This window comes from Rhinolophus ferrumequinum, chromosome 18, assembly GCF_004115265.2.
Source record: "Rhinolophus ferrumequinum isolate MPI-CBG mRhiFer1 chromosome 18, mRhiFer1_v1.p, whole genome shotgun sequence".
Taxonomy (NCBI): Eukaryota; Metazoa; Chordata; class Mammalia; order Chiroptera; family Rhinolophidae; genus Rhinolophus; species Rhinolophus ferrumequinum.
The window spans coordinates 32,354,117-32,369,966 of NC_046301.1; the positions used below are offsets into that span (position 1 = coordinate 32,354,117).

The 15,850-nt window shown below is 36.9% G+C and overlaps 1 protein-coding gene across 1 annotated transcript in view; it reads left to right on the top strand.

Annotated features, from left to right (window-relative positions):
- Positions 1–1,327: 1,327 nt before the first annotated feature.
- The window catches only part of HPGD (15-hydroxyprostaglandin dehydrogenase), a 28,471-nt gene continuing 13,948 nt past the window's right edge, over positions 1,328–15,850 (top strand). Inside the window, exons 1-4 of the mRNA XM_033135053.1 lie at positions 1,328–1,709; positions 2,038–2,161; positions 5,282–5,388; positions 12,166–12,262. Of these exons, the coding sequence (XP_032990944.1) occupies positions 1,617–1,709; positions 2,038–2,161; positions 5,282–5,388; positions 12,166–12,262 (421 nt within the window). The 5' untranslated portion in view covers positions 1,328–1,616. The remainder of the gene's footprint in view (positions 1,710–2,037; positions 2,162–5,281; positions 5,389–12,165; positions 12,263–15,850) is intronic.

A 15,850-nucleotide genomic window follows, 5' to 3' on the forward strand; every position in this document is an offset into this window, starting at 1 on the left:
CCTTATCTTGCTCCAGACCACCTCTTGTCATCTGTTGTAAAAACAGATCCAGTGGCTGGAGGCAGTTAATCAAAGCTATTTATGAGCTTTTTCTGTAGGCACCATGGACCCCCTCAAACCCCTCCTCCTTCGCCTCCTACATTTTCTAACTTCTACCTACAGTAGCAATTCTAGTGGTTCGTTCTGTCTCTTGTGTTAGTTCTTTTCTGATAAATAAATGGTTTCTTTTCTTCTGTGTTCTGTGCTTGCCACTGGAGGTGTTGGATTTTTGTCCCCACCCCCTTTTTTGTTTGGTCCTCTGCTATTCTCTTTCAATATAATACCTCAACTTACTCTTCACCTTGCAATTTTAATGATCATGATAAAATATCAATCTCTCGCTTCTTGTCTTAATTTCTCAATATTTTTTTCAAGGCTCAATTTCAAATCAACTTTGAGGACCTGCTGCAGTGGCTTACTGCCAACATATATGTTACACAGCCTCCCCAAACACACCTTCCCTGCTGAGCCAATCACCTCTCTCCTGTCCTCTAAGCAGCAAAGAAGTACACAAAGTTCATTTCCCCAAGTGCTTAGATTTCTTTGTTCCTGGAAACAAATGCCAACAGATATTAAGTTTACAGAAATAAAATCGAAGCCTGTGCGTGATAACATGAGAAAAGACAAAACAAAGTGACGAGGTCAGCGAAATAGCCCCAGCTGAATGCATCTCAGCACACAGCTGTACTCAAGTTCCTGGAGGTTAGGGAACTTCTGTTCCACACTTCAAGCCTCCAAAGCTAGTATGATTCAACTAGCAAAGATTCCATTGAGCCAAGAATTCACCAGGCTAACAGCGACCTGGAAGTGCTGTGCAAGTCAATGATGACAGTTCTTGCGGAGCACTCTCAAGACGAAACACAATTGATATTGATCTGAAACAGAAGTGCCCTCACGATTCCCAAAGTCTCAGCCTTGAAATAAGATTCAAGGGTTTCTGGTCAGAGCACCGTTCCCTTCTCATTTCCAAAAGCTGCACAAGTTTGTCAAAAAAAAAATAAATAAATAAATAAAAACAAAAACAAAAACAGTGCTATTGGTTATCTCTGCTCCCTCATCTCCACCCCAATGGCCATGAGATTGGAATTCAGACAATAACTTAAATTGACACAAAAGAGCAACATCCCTAAAATTTTGCTTTGTTTGCTTGTTTTTGTTTAGGGGGGAGGGTGGCGGGGGTAGGAGGGGACTTGGAGTCAGGAGGCGGAAACCAAGCTCCCAAGCCTCTCCTCTGCCTTCCCTTTATCTGGGTGGTCTTCAGCTTCAGCGCACTGAAGGGAAATCTCTTTTCGAAAGAACCTTTCTGCTTTTTCTGTCAGCTCACCGCCAGCAGTTGACCGAGGCTGTGACCTGGATTGGCTGAGAGTCAGGAAGGCAAAGATCGCGCAGCTTGGCTCCTGGGAGCGCTCACAACCAGGTGACACAGCCTTGGGTGCCCCGGCGTTGGCTTGACAGTTTCATCCCCGCCCACTCGCAGGAGAGCGCCCAGCCGGGGTGCACGCGCGCGCAGGGGAACATAAAAGCGGCGGCGGCGCGGAGACGCCGAGCTCGCCCACCGCCCGAGCTGCGGCCACACCATGCACGTGAACGGCAAAGTGGCTCTGGTGACCGGCGCGGCGCAGGGCATCGGCAAAGCCGTTGCAGAGGCGCTACTGCACAAAGGCGCCAAGGTAAGAGCGGCGCCCAGCCGCGGAAACTTGTCTGCTCACCGGGAGGCTTGCCGCTCTCCCCGCGCACCCCGTCCCCCGGCGCCAAAACCCAGGGCTTCCCGGGAAGATAGGGAGGCTGCCCCCCAAGTGCCCACCTTGCCACTTCCAAAAGCTGCTGAGGCTGATGCTCTTGAGCAGATCTCAGAAGGGACTGGGAGAGAACCTGAACTTTAATTGCCGAATGTCAGGTCCCAAAGAGGAGAGTCCTGTTGTTTATTTACTGTTCGTCTGTGTGTCTGTTTCATGAGCTGCGCAGGACTTGGACTCCTCTCCTCTCCTCTATCTACAGGTAGCGTTGGTAGATTGGAACCTGGAAGCAGGTATGAAGTGTAAAGCTGCCCTGGATGAGCAGTTTGAACCTCAGAAGACTCTATTCATACAGTGTGATGTAGCTGACCAGGAACAACTGAGAGGTAAGAGGGGGATCCATCTATCAACGCGGAGCACGCATCAGCCTTCAACAAGCAATAACCTGAAGCAGCCCAGAGCCAGAGTCACCCGGGGGCAGGCAGTCGGGCCTGCTCCTGGAGAGCAGCTACCCCTGAGCTCCAAGAGATAGCTTGGAGTGTTATGTTTCCTACTGACATCCCAATAGCCACAAAAACAAAGCGGGGGGGAAAACCCAAGTCTGCTTGAGAAACCCTTTTTTTTTTTAGTCATTTGGCAGCGCATAATGTAATCAAAATTCCTTTGGGTATTCAAAGACAGTGCTGCTACAGTAATTATTAAATGATTGAAATTGCAGCTGGAACTTGGAAAGTTAAATGTAGGCTAAGGGACTGTGACAAACAACTTCTCCCAGAAAGCTGGAAGACACCCAGTCCAGTTACAATGAAATGTGGCAGCCTTTCTCTTTCAAACGTAGGAAAATGCAGGATTAAAGTTCATCATCACAGACGTGCTAGGTGCTTTGAACCAGATGTTCTCTTTGGTTTTTTCCCACTTTAAATGTAATAGTAGCTGTACGGCAGTGTTAGAATGGCAGAAGAAAAGTTTCTATCAGACTTTCCTCAATGCTTTCCTGTTTCCGTCTACTCACTTAAAATAGAACAATCTACTTGTGAAATATCAAGGACAGTATTGGTGTACACAATAAACAGATTTGGTCATATAGAAGCCCAATAGATTTGCATGAAAAAACACATTTTTTTCCGAGGAAAAAATAGAAAAATAAAATATTTGTACCTCACAAAGTTTTATTGAAAGACTGAGTAATTGTTAAGTACATATATAAGCAAAAAAAAAAAAAAAAAAAAAACTTCCATAAAAATCATTCTAGTACTCCTGGTCTTAAAGGGACAGGGAAGTGTGACTTTCTTTGACAATGTTGGGATATTATGTGACTATTGAAAATGAAGCGGCATGTTAAGAAGGGAATGTTCCCCTACAGTTAAGGAAAATTGCTTTAAAGGAAGATATGTAATTAGAATCTGGAAATGCTAATAAAGATCTATAACATGGATTACAAGCATGAGTAGACGAGATCTGTAGACAATGCTGGTGGGATATATTTCTCCAGAGGATAAAGTTTTGTTGGTTGCATGTGATATCTTGGATCCAGAACAGAGGCACGTCAAATCTCAGTTTCCATGCTGATGGAATAGGAAACAGTATAGATCATCTGGAAGCTATTTCTGTCTGAATTTATGTAGTTTCACATGTGACATTTAACCTTAATTGTTTTGCTTTTCTGTATTTAAAATTAGTACCTTGACTGTAAACACATTCCTTAAGGATAAGTGATTGTGGAGGAGGACACTCAGATACATAATGAGTGGCCAGAGAAAGGCATGTGGTCATGAGAAATCCACATGTTGTCTGGAAATTAGCACTTATTTGCACTTGAGGAAAACATGGCATTGACTCTTCCAATTTCAGAATTTAATGCTGACTACAACTTTTGAAACGGTTTAGACTGTGACCAAGGGAGTCTGCATTGAAATCATAAAAATCCAGAGGTGAAAGTGTTCTTGGAGATGACCAAGACATAACTCATTTTACAAATGAAAAAGTGCAACATGGAGGGTTTAGCTTCATTATAAAGAGTACCACAGACACATGTCAGCAAGGGCTAGATCATAAATTGCTTGAGCCCCAAATTCAGTGGTAGGTCAGAAAGAAGATGATGTATTATACATTGCTAAGAGAAGAATCTAAGGAAGGCAGTGGAGATCAAAATGAGGAAAGAAAATTAAAGAAGCAATTAGACATACATATTCAACAACCTAATTTCCTATACTGTGAATGTAGAGTTCTGAAGAGTAGGACATTCTTGGGAAAGAAGGAAAGAAAAAGAAAAAATATTCCTTACATGTTTTCCACTGGAGGACCTTTTCTGGAATCAGTTTGAGATCTTCAGAAGCATTTAAAAAATTCTGTAAAACAGTATTTATTTTGTTGTTTTCCATTCCATTATGGTAAAGGGTAGTGTAAAGGGCACATATTAGAAAATCTTGCCACTATTTTTGTCAATTAACTTGCATAATATTTTATCTATTTGGGAACGGATTAATCCATACCCTCCTCAGTATGTCTGGTGGTTGTTAAAAATTCTATGATTTTATTTCAATCAAAGTAAAGTTTGTGTGAATGTACTTTTTTCAAGGAATTCACATATTGGCCCCAAGACCAGAGAACACATATCTGTCATTTGGAAGAGCACTAGCAATTGTTATCGATAGCCTTAAGTAATAGAACTAAAATCAATAGTAAAAGGCCCAGGGAGACAACTTAAATCAATAGAACTATGTAAAAGTCAACTTTGAGAAATAATGTGTTTCTCAATACAAAGGTAGTAAAAAGCCTAGTATGTACTGCCTTAGGACAGTTTGCCAGCACTGGATATGTGGTTGGACAATGAAATGAGTGATCTTCAGGCCTTAGAATCTTGGCAAACTAGTAATACCAAGTGGTAATAATAGAAAGAAAACATGATGAAATAGTAAACATTAAAGTTACAGTGATCAAATAAAATCAACTGAATAAAAAGTTGATTTTACTTACTAGGATAGCAAAACTCCCTGAAGTGACCATAATGGATCTGAAAACACAAGAAGAGTTGTGTTTAACATAACACTTTATGAAGATAATATGACATTAAGAAAAGGATATTTGTCATAGTCTAAACCACAGAGCTTCAGTAACTTCTTAGAGAGATGCTGGCTGCCCAACTGACTTCCAAGAGCTCTTAGCTTAGGCGGGTCAGTTCTCTAAAATTTATTCCATGATATCACTGCTTGCAGAACTGTAAGGTGCATACAAATCATCTGTAGATCTTACTCAAGTTAAGATTCTGATTCAGTAGGTCTGTGGTAGCCACAAATTCTGACTTTCTAACAAGTTCCCAGGTACTGCTGGTTGATGTTACTCACTCACAAACCATACTTTGAGGAGCAAGGCATTAAGTGATGCTCTAAGAGTGCAATTTTCACTATCACGGTGGATACATAAAAATTCATTTCATGGCATAAGATAGGACTTAAATGTATACATGGAAATAAGAACATATCTGTAATGTCTCTTTTTTTAACTAGATACTTTCAGAAAAGTTGTAGACCACTTTGGAAGACTGGACATTTTGGTCAATAATGCTGGAGTGAATAATGAGAAAAACTGGGAAAAAACGCTGCAAATTAATTTGGTAAGTTATCTTAGCCATGCTTTTTGCCTAAAATGACTTAATAATGTGATATTTTTAAAGGAAAAACAGTTCTTATATTCATGGAAACAATACAATGACCTGTAATATAGAAAGAGAAGTCACAGAAACTAGGGAAAAAAGCATTTCCTTTTACAAATGGGAAGACATTTGAGACTTTCAATTATGAAAATAAGTCTGTCTTAAAATATTAAAGGAAATATGAAAAACAACATGGTTTATTACATAGGAATTGGCAAAGTATGGCCCACAGGACACACTAGCCTGCCATCTGGTTTTATATCATCCACAAGCTAAAAATGGGTTTAGATTTTTAAATGGTTGAAGTAAAGTAAAAAGAAGTGTAAAAAGGATGACAGCATATGACATTTACACATTGTCTCTGGCTACTTTTATCCTGCAACAGTGGAATTGAATAATTGTGGCAGAGATCCTATAATGTGTAACGCATAAAATATTTATCATCCTCAAAAGATTGCTAACCCTGGCCTAATTTATTTAAAAAGTAAATCTTAACTTAATTCCAGAAAGATAACAGAAAACAAGACTAAAATGACTTTTGAACTCTGCAGTTATTAAGATTTTTATCCTGAAAGTCAGGTAGAGAGAGAGAGAGAGAATGTTTAAAGAAACCTGACAACTGCATTTCCTGAGTTAAGACAATTCTATGATTTTCTTCTACTTTAGGCTAGTAATGTAAGTGAAATAAAATGAACATTTTCTGACTGTGAACCATACCTATATCTCTTGGCTTAATCATATTTTATTGAGATATATCAATGTTTAATACACCATTTAATTGGCTTATTTATACCTAATTTAATTTTGCATTTGTGTCTCTTTGCTTTTAAATGACAGTAGCTTATAATTTTCTTTTCTTGCAATATTCCTATTTGGTTTGAGTTTCAATTATTCCTTTACTGACTTTTCTCTCCTGATACATCATTTTTTTTAACAGAATGTAATCATTTCTCAAATGACAAATGTTAATTTTAATTTGCCTACCCTTTTCAGTAATTCTGTCAGTTTGGACTCTACATTATAAACTCATAGTATTTGGAGCATAAATTGCTAGTGATTATAATTTATTGATTTTTGATTTGGTTTTTAAGTTGTATCTCCTTTTGCAACATGTGATGTTTTGATCCATTCTGTATTTCCATATATAAAATCGATACTGATGTTTTATTTTGGTTCACATTTACTAGGCAAATCTTTTTTCTATTACATTATGTTGAAAATATAAGTAACATTTTATGTCATCTTTGTGTCTTACTGACAGTATAATATGAGATCTCGTTTTTTAAATCCCATCTGGGAACATCTGCTTTTTATATTTGTGAATTTAAGCCACTTACATTTATTTTTACTCTTCTAGTAGGATTTATTTCTTCCACTTTACTTCATATTTTATATTTACTAAGTTTTCTTTCTTTTTCTGTTCCTTTCTTGCATTCCTTTGGATAGCTTTAATTTTCTTCAGCTGGTAAGAAAACTATGTTATTTATTTAACCTTTGGTGGTTACCCTGACTTATTATGAACCATATTTCATTAAGTCCTTTGGTTGTCAGATAAAAAAAAAAAAAATTGAATATACAACCAATTGGGAGCTTCAGGAATTTTAAAGAATTTCTTTTAATTTCTTTTAATTTTTTATTTTATTTAATTTTTAAGAATATATTTTTATAAACTTATTCCACTCTCCAAAATTACCTAGTGACACTTTTTTTGCATCAGACATCCTAGTGAAAAAGCACAAATCATGCAGCAGCTTTCTCCCTTTAGCAGCACTTTTAATAGTTATTTTTAATAGTTTCATCATTAATACGTATCTACAGATAAAGGTCACATTTATAGTTAGAGGCCACTATGTATAATGCATTTGTAACAGACACCTACTGGGTCTTTCCTCTGAGAAGTCAGATGTCAGAAAACAGTGTGAAATGAGTTAATATAAGAAACATGAAAAAAAATGAAAAGATTATAGAATTCGAATTATCTGTCTTCATCCAGCTAAGAGAGTATGTTTGCTTGAATATAGCCTAGGTGAATAAACATCTGCTCCAAGCTGGGAACTTCCTACATTATCTGAAAGTAGAAAAATCTGGAAGACCAGTGGAATGTTATTTGACCCCTTTGATTACAATTCACTCTCCTGGATCCTTCCTCATTGAAATTTAGCTGGCCTTTATTTTTCTTGGGCTCTGCTGACATTGGCCACTCCTTAGTCTAACTCTAGGGACTGATAACATTTATTTAATTTACATAGAAAAAGATATAACCTTTGTTCCCCATGTTTGTAACTTTAAAACATCGTGTTACTTCACCTCCTACCTAGGACACCCATTGCAAGGGTAGATTATGGTATGACCAATCATTGTCCTTCCACCTTGATTATCTCTGTTAGTATAATGCAAATATTTGTGTGTGGTTTGTACAATAATATTTTTAGACTCTGCTCTGAATGTAATTGGCCTCCTTATACAATCCTATGTGTACTTTAGCACATTTTTCCATGTTCCTGCCCATGTCAGAGAGTAGCCACTAGTTAAAGGACCTCACTACATATCTCTCCCTCTTCTGAAATCTCATACAACATCTTTATACCATTCTTATAGGATGTACCTATTTTTCAATTTTTTTAGAATTATTATTTTATAGAATTATTTTTATATAAGTGTAATTTATGCTAATATGCTATATAAGCTCTTTTAAGACAGACAATTATTGTTTTGTGTACAGAGTAGATGTTCAATTAATATTTATTGGGTAAACTGCCATTCTTTGATGTTTCACCTACAATGGATATTCAATTTTGTGTTTTAATGCATATTGGGATGATTTCCTTATACGTCAGCCATTGCTAAACAGTATTATCTATCCTTCCACTTTTACTCCTTACCAAATTTATCCCTTCCTTATTTTTCGATCTCACTACTCCTCCCACACAACGGATATATTAAACCTCTTCCTAATCTTTTGTTTCCATTAAGTTATTCTGTACTTCCTCCTTAGTCTGAAGCCAATCACACCAGCCTTATTATAGCAGCTCAGAGTTCACTGGGAATGTTCAGAAAAAAGTCTTTGTGTAACTATCAAAGGTTACTCTGGCAATTGGGCAGAGGTAGATTTAACTTTGAATATTGATAAGCACATTCTGTAATGTACTGATTTTACATTTTGAAGCTTTAGTAAACCTAAATAATTCATCCCCATCCAAGTAGGATTTACAATACAATTTGGACATATAACAACATATATTGAATTCTTTAGTATATTCAATAAAAGTTAAACAAAATAGATAGCTATTGCTGGTGATTTTTTTCCCCAGAATTAAAAGATTTGAACTTGGAAAGGGTATGCATTTAGAATTAGTCAAAAGTAGATTTTAGTCCTGAATTTAGAATTCATGAACTTCTATTTTATTTCTCTGATCTTAAATTTCCCAGTTTGTGAAAGGATGACGATAACCTCTAAGGATGATTAAGTTTACATAAATTTGTATGAAGCATCCAGCACAGTGCTACTGCATAGTATTCACTCAATAAATTGTACTTCTCCTCTTGAGTATAAAAACCTATACTTTTTTCATTCTCACTACCTCGTCTCTATATGAGGTGGGTTCCTCTGCCCTGCTCTACCTCTAAATGAAGAGTCGAGGAAATGGATAGAAACGCTATTGTCAATGTGCTCCCTTTTCTTGGCTCCCAAGATGTTGATTACAAATTAAATTAGTACCTACTTTCTGTTAATGCTACTCTGTAATATCTAAAGATCCAATTGAACTATTGTACTTAGGCAGAATTTACTAGATTATAAGTAGCTTCTGCAAGAGCAAAGACATAATATTTACCCTACACAAGCAAAAATTTAAAAAGACTGAACATGAAAAATAAAAGATGAAAAAAGATTTCAGAAAAAAATGGTCAACTATATTAGTATATTCCTTGAGAATTGGGCTGGAGAAAAGACAAGAACCTGAAAGGCAAAGTTTCATGGTTTAAATGACAGAATTAAAAAAAAAAAAGTTGCAGTGTAGGATGAGAACCATAAATAAACTAAAAGGACTCCCAGAGTGGAGGGAGATGAGATAAGGGAAATGCCAGATTAGAAAATTTTAGTAGCATGCACACACACTATATATGTGTGTATGTAAAAATGTAGGAAGACATGGTGCCTGATAAGAAGAGTTAAACAAGTAAGCTATTTGTCCATTTATCTGTATTACTGAAGAATTATTCCCAGTATAGGGGAATTGATGAGAGTTGTTTTAAGTTATAGAATGCTTTAGTGAAAAAAATAATTTCAGATTTCAAATATAACATAATTACAATTTAAGTATTATATATAAAAATTGTCTCTTCATAACCAAAAATATTGAGAAAGCATGTGTTAATTAGATAATTTTGTCAATAACTGGATTTTTATTTATTCTCACTATGTAAAAATAGACATAAGAGTTTTTTTGAGAATTAAATATAAAATTTTAACTTCCTTTACAAAATGGATTAAAATATACTATAGAGTCCAGCTATTTTGTGTTTGTAGCTAGAACATGTCTATAATTTTCTTTTTTTCTCTCTAGATGCTTGATATTATAATGACTCAAACTATAAGATATAGAGACATTGCCAAAGGGCAAAAATACATACTTAGAATATTAACAGAAAACATTTTATTTCCTAACAATTCCTAACAATTGTTTTCTAATAATTTCTTTGATATCTGGGAAAGGGAAGACATTATTAGAGTAAAAGAAAAGAGGTGAAAATATCATCTATGCACATGAAAGCATCAGACCTTGTCATGCAGATTTATACCAAGAACATTTTCATTTGAAAAATTACTCACTTCTTACCCTGATAATGGATGAGAAAATTATCCTTTGTCTTCCTTCACCAAAGATCTGGGAATAAATCTTGCTTTTTTTAAAAAAATAAATAAGTAAAGTTTACATATTCCCAGATTTTCTATCTAGCTGCCTCTTGTAGATGTTGAAAACACAAAAGTGGGGTGTCAGCAAAGCTGTAAATACCTGAGAATAAAAGCATAGCACCAATATGCGTAAACAGAAATTCTGTCCAGACATGCTGGAGACCCGGGCAGAAACTAACAACATTTAACTGACTTCAGTAATTTCAGCCATCTACATTTTTTCCTTCTTATATAAACCATTAATGTTTTGTGTTTCTATTTTAAAAGGAATCACATGGAGATTTTACGCATTCTCCCTAAGCTTACTTAATATCAAACTGACACATGGCTTAAGTGAACAGAATCTTCGATTTACCTTTATGGTCTAGAACTCCTATTACTAGGTAGAGAGGCAACTCTGAATGCTTGTCAAGAAACTCCCAAAGGACTTTTTAAAATGAAAAGAAGGTAAACACCAATATGTGCCTTCAGTTACACACTCATTATCTAGCGTATTATTTTCTTTGCAGTATTGTAAAGAATGAAAAAAGGAGGACTTCAGATGTCCACAGAAAATTTTCACCTTTTAGAATTGAGTTGGAAGGGAGAGGAGTTCTTAAACCCAAAAGGGGCAAAAAAAAAAAGGGGTTCAAATATAAGTTTCATATCACAGGTTGTTTTTGGCAGTGGTGAATTCTTCAATGTTAGAATAAAACAGAAAAGGTGCTTCCATGTAGAGAGGAGTAGCGAAGCAGAGTAAACCATCAAAAGGACATTGCAAGCAGTGATGAACAAAATTAAGTGATAGACATTACTGGAGATTCTATGTCCAAGTAACAGAACATCTCCCATTCACACTGGGTAGCATAGTTATGTGACCTCACACAATAGGATTGCTGTGTCAGGATTGCTTGACACTGCAGCTCAGTGACATCATCAGGACCCAGTTTCTTTCCATCTCTCCCACCCGCCATTCTTCATGCTGGGTTCATCATAAGGATGCTAGCGATATCACTGTTTGTCCCAGTCTGTGCATCCATACAAAGCAATGTAAAAGGAGTAATGTCATCATTTCTTTCTGGTTTTCTTAAGAGTAACGAAAATTTTCTCATCAGCATCCTCTTCCACCTGCGTTCCCCAACCCAGACCCCACCTCCAGCTGACTCCTTCTCAGGTCTCACTGGCCAGAAATGAGTCACATGCCAGTTCCAAAAACCAATCAATGGCAAGGAGAATGGGCTTTCCATGACTGAATTAGATTAATCAATGTCTACACTAAAGCTCGGAGATCACCTTCCTCTGTATCACATGGGGAAGAAGTAGATACAAATGAAAAATAGAGTTTTTATTAGGGAAAAAAGCAAATAAAAACTGTGTAGGAAATTAAGGGCTATCAACTTTTTATGTATTGCAAGATCTTAGAGAATTAAACAGAGCAGATGAATGTGGACTCTCCAGATATGAGAAACATATGCTTCTAAGAAGGGTAATACATTTTGTATCCAATATTTATAAAGAAACAGAATACATAGAATTTTTAAAGATGATGAGAATTGAGTTAAAGTTGACAAAACACTATGGGAATACAGCCTTTATCATAAAATCTCAGATTGGGTAACTGAGTGAAGTTTTGCAGAGATGCAATAAGTTCTACAACGTTAGGCAGAAAAAAGAGAATCCAGGTCCAATGACTAGCTTTAGAAAAATGCTATTTCAGAACCTTTTAAAGGCCTAGTTTTTGCAGAAGTCTCCTTAGGTGCCTGGGATAGCAATAACACTGGCTTGTGGTTATATGACAGAGTCTAATGGTTATGTTGCTTTTCCCATTCATGTGTCTGGATTAGGTTTCTGTTATCAGTGGAACCTACCTTGGTTTGGATTACATGAGTAAGCAAAATGGAGGTGAAGGCGGCATCATTATCAACATGTCATCTTTAGCAGGTAAGAACACTTACTATGTTAACAATACTTTCTTATTGGTAATTTGGGCCACAAATCTTCAAAGTATATTTATTATCAACTTGGGTTTGGAATTGAAACTTTAATTTTTAATTTATCTTTAATGGCTCTATGGAATTTTCTATTGCATAATGTCAAAAGGTTGAACTATACGTTTATTTCTATTATTCTAAATTGTGACTTTGTAAGTTATCTTATTGCAGTACTATTTTTAAAAACATTTATATATATTTTCAGAGTTGTTTTAAGACTCCTAAGCAGTAATGCATGTGAAAGCACCTTTGACAAAGTGAAAAGTACAAAATGAAGATAAGGTATCTGATCTCCTAGGTGATTTTAGTAAAAGCGTGTAATTTTAGAGTATGGTGCATGTAGTGGTTGGGATATGCTGTGGGGAGACCAAACTTTACCTCTTCATGTCTATGGTTGGGCCTGAGAATTAAATCAACATGAGATAGGTTAACAGGAGAAAAGCATGGAGTTTTACATGTATGTGGGAACCGCCAGAGGAAAATGAAGACCCCAAGAAGGAGCTAGGCCTATGTGTTTCTAAACTAGGTTGAACAAAGAGAAGCAGTTGTAGGAAAGCAACTAATATATAGGGGAGGCTAAAGGAAGATAAGAGTTATTTTATTTTAAGGAGGTCTGTTTGTACAGATTTCTCTCAGCCTCGACTCCGGTCTCTGGTGATAAGAATGTTGCTTTCCTCCTGGTATAGGTAGGGCATCTTTTACATTAGAGTTTTAGCTCCTGCTTTCAGGAAGAAAATGGGAGGTCAGAGTGCTTTTCTCATATCTGCTGTTTTTCAAGTGCTTCTACCTCAAAATCATCCTTAGGCCAAAGTAGTATATTTTGCGGTGGCCTATTCTGCCACCCTTCAAATGCTAAAGTGCTATAATAAATAGATCCAAACACATACTGGCTTACATATAGCACAAGCTTATTTCACATTCATATGTCAGCCCAGGACAAGATTCTTATTACAGGGAACCTCTGCTGTATGCATTCATTCGGAAAATGAGGCTGGCAGAAGTTCTGCTGTCATCAACATGGAGCTTTCATGTGGCATTGGTGGACACCTCTCCATAGAGAACACTGAGGAGGCATAGCTGCTCTTTTATCCCTCCTCCCTGTAATGCAAACCTCACTTCCGCTCACATTCCAGTCTAGAATTTAATTTCATGGCTTACCTAACTAAAAGAGCGTCTGGGAAATGTAGCCTAGTTGTGTGTGCCTAAGGAAAGAATGGACTTCAGTGGACAGTTAATCATCTCTGCCACAACATGCAATCCAAACTGTTTCTTTCAAGGCAGTAGGATTTAATATCAGCTGATAATCTATTACTCAATAGTAACTATAAACTGTTGGCAGGAACTTTTGGGGCAACTTAGCCTCTAGATGCTGTACTTTTAACATGTTAGAAAAAAACTCAGTGTTCTTGAATAGTTCTAGGGATGTTATAAAGTTGTAAAAGTCTGATCAATAGTGACAGCAAGTTCTAAATTATTCATGTCCCAAAATAGTTCGGCTTTCTTAAATTATCTGGTTGGTTTCAGTTAGCGTGGTCATTTCAGAATAGGTGCCCCCCGCCACACACACACACACCTTGTCCTCTATCTCTTAGCTCCAGGAGTATCTGAGGAGTCAGGTTTGGAGGTACCAGTGACTTTTTTCTCATTCCTCTGGGAATCATTGTCAGGTGGTCCTTAAACCACTGTAAACCTGATACCAGTGGAGACTTCAAAATCTCCTTTATAAGTTCTCAAAAATAGACTCTCTTTGTGAGTTGCTGAAAGACAGAATGGCATCCCTAAAGTTATCATAGACCTAATTCTATAAATTTTTCAGGATAATCAACTTGTAAATTATAACATTTCCGTTCTAAAGATACACTAAATGGTAAGAACATGGGCAATATTTAAGCTAGTTAGCCCCAGAGAGGACCAACGTTTATTCTGGGAGGCCGAAACCCTGAAGACAAAGAGTCAAGGCTACATCTACATGATTTTGAAATAAAACCATAAGAAACAAAACATGAGTGATGGGAGAATGGACAAGAAATATTTAATATTTTATCAAAACTATAAATGTAAAAGAACTTGAGGAGGTGATCAAGAGACAATTTCATGGATTCTCTCTCTAAAGCTAAAGGGTGAGCAAAGCTTGGAGAACCACGAACACTAACTGTACAGGGAGCCCTTTGCCCTGTCACTGGAGGCAGTGTTTTCATCTCCGGAAGGCTGGAAGGCCTCGGGGTTGAATCAATTTAGGACTCTCTGGGAGAGATTCTGTACCATAAGAGGCGGAAGCTTACTCGCCCTAAAGACCATGACTAGAGAAATGCAGTGTAGTACTGTCTTTTAGCCAATAAAAATATTTAAATATATAATTAACATTCATTGGGCACCCACTGTTTACATGATATTATTTCAAACACTGTGCATGCACTGTCTCATTTAATACAACAACCTATGAAGTAAATTCCATAATCTCCATTTCGTAGATGAAGAAACCATGGCAGGAAAAAAAATCAGTATCTGCATAAGCTTACACAGCAAGCAGTAGAGTTGGAATTCACAGTACAAGCAGCCTGATAAAAACTTCTTATGTCTTAACCACCAGATTATCTATCGCTTCTATCTATGAGTTTGTTAATCTGTCTCTCTATCCATGTCTAGGTTAGCCTGTGAAGTAAAAGAAACTGAATTCCTATAACTTGATTAAGCCAGTGTAATTTGCTAGTACCTTCAGGCCTCCTGGGCACTGCTTTAATCTTAACACTACATTACTAAACCTTCAATGAAATGTTAAGCTTTTGCCCCAGTTGACACACAGAGTAGAGCCCTGAAAACATTTGAGGAGTTTACCAAAGTCACAAGTCAAAACACGCCATTGAGAAGAGCAATTTAAGGATTACAATTAGAGGTCCACTTTGCTTTCCTGGCTAAGAGCGTGGTTTATCACACTATGCATCCCTGGGTGTTGATTCTCTTCTTACCCATCTCAGAGCCATGTGTGGCTCTTTCTGTAATCATGCAGATAAAATAATGAATGGATATAACTTCAACGATAAGATTGTTTTGGTTTTCAAATTACCTTTCTAGCACCCTTTACAGTTTAATGAATATCATAACATTCCAAACTGTTTTTCCCTCTTGATAATCCTTCTGACAGGCAGGGTGACTCTATTTATAATGATTAAATAGTTTATCTTTCTGCTTTACTTGATTCGGTGCCTTCATCAGTATGAAGGAGGCACCCTCCCTTCTTAATGTCCAGCCTCCACACCCACACCTGGTACATTTATACTGCTTCCTGTTGCCACTGGCCACTCAGGACAGCCCCTGCTATATCTCCGTCGACCCAGGGCTTTCTCACTAAGAGATGAGGTATCCTCATCTCATAGCATTAAACCATATTAGCTTGTATTTTATCTGCTTACTCATAATGAGATTAGTTTGACAAAATGAGATTAGTCTTCCCATAATGAGATTAGTTTGACAAAAATTAAGGGTTTTGTAATAGTAGAAGGTAAACGTGGACCTCTCCATCTTCACACTTTCTGCAGAA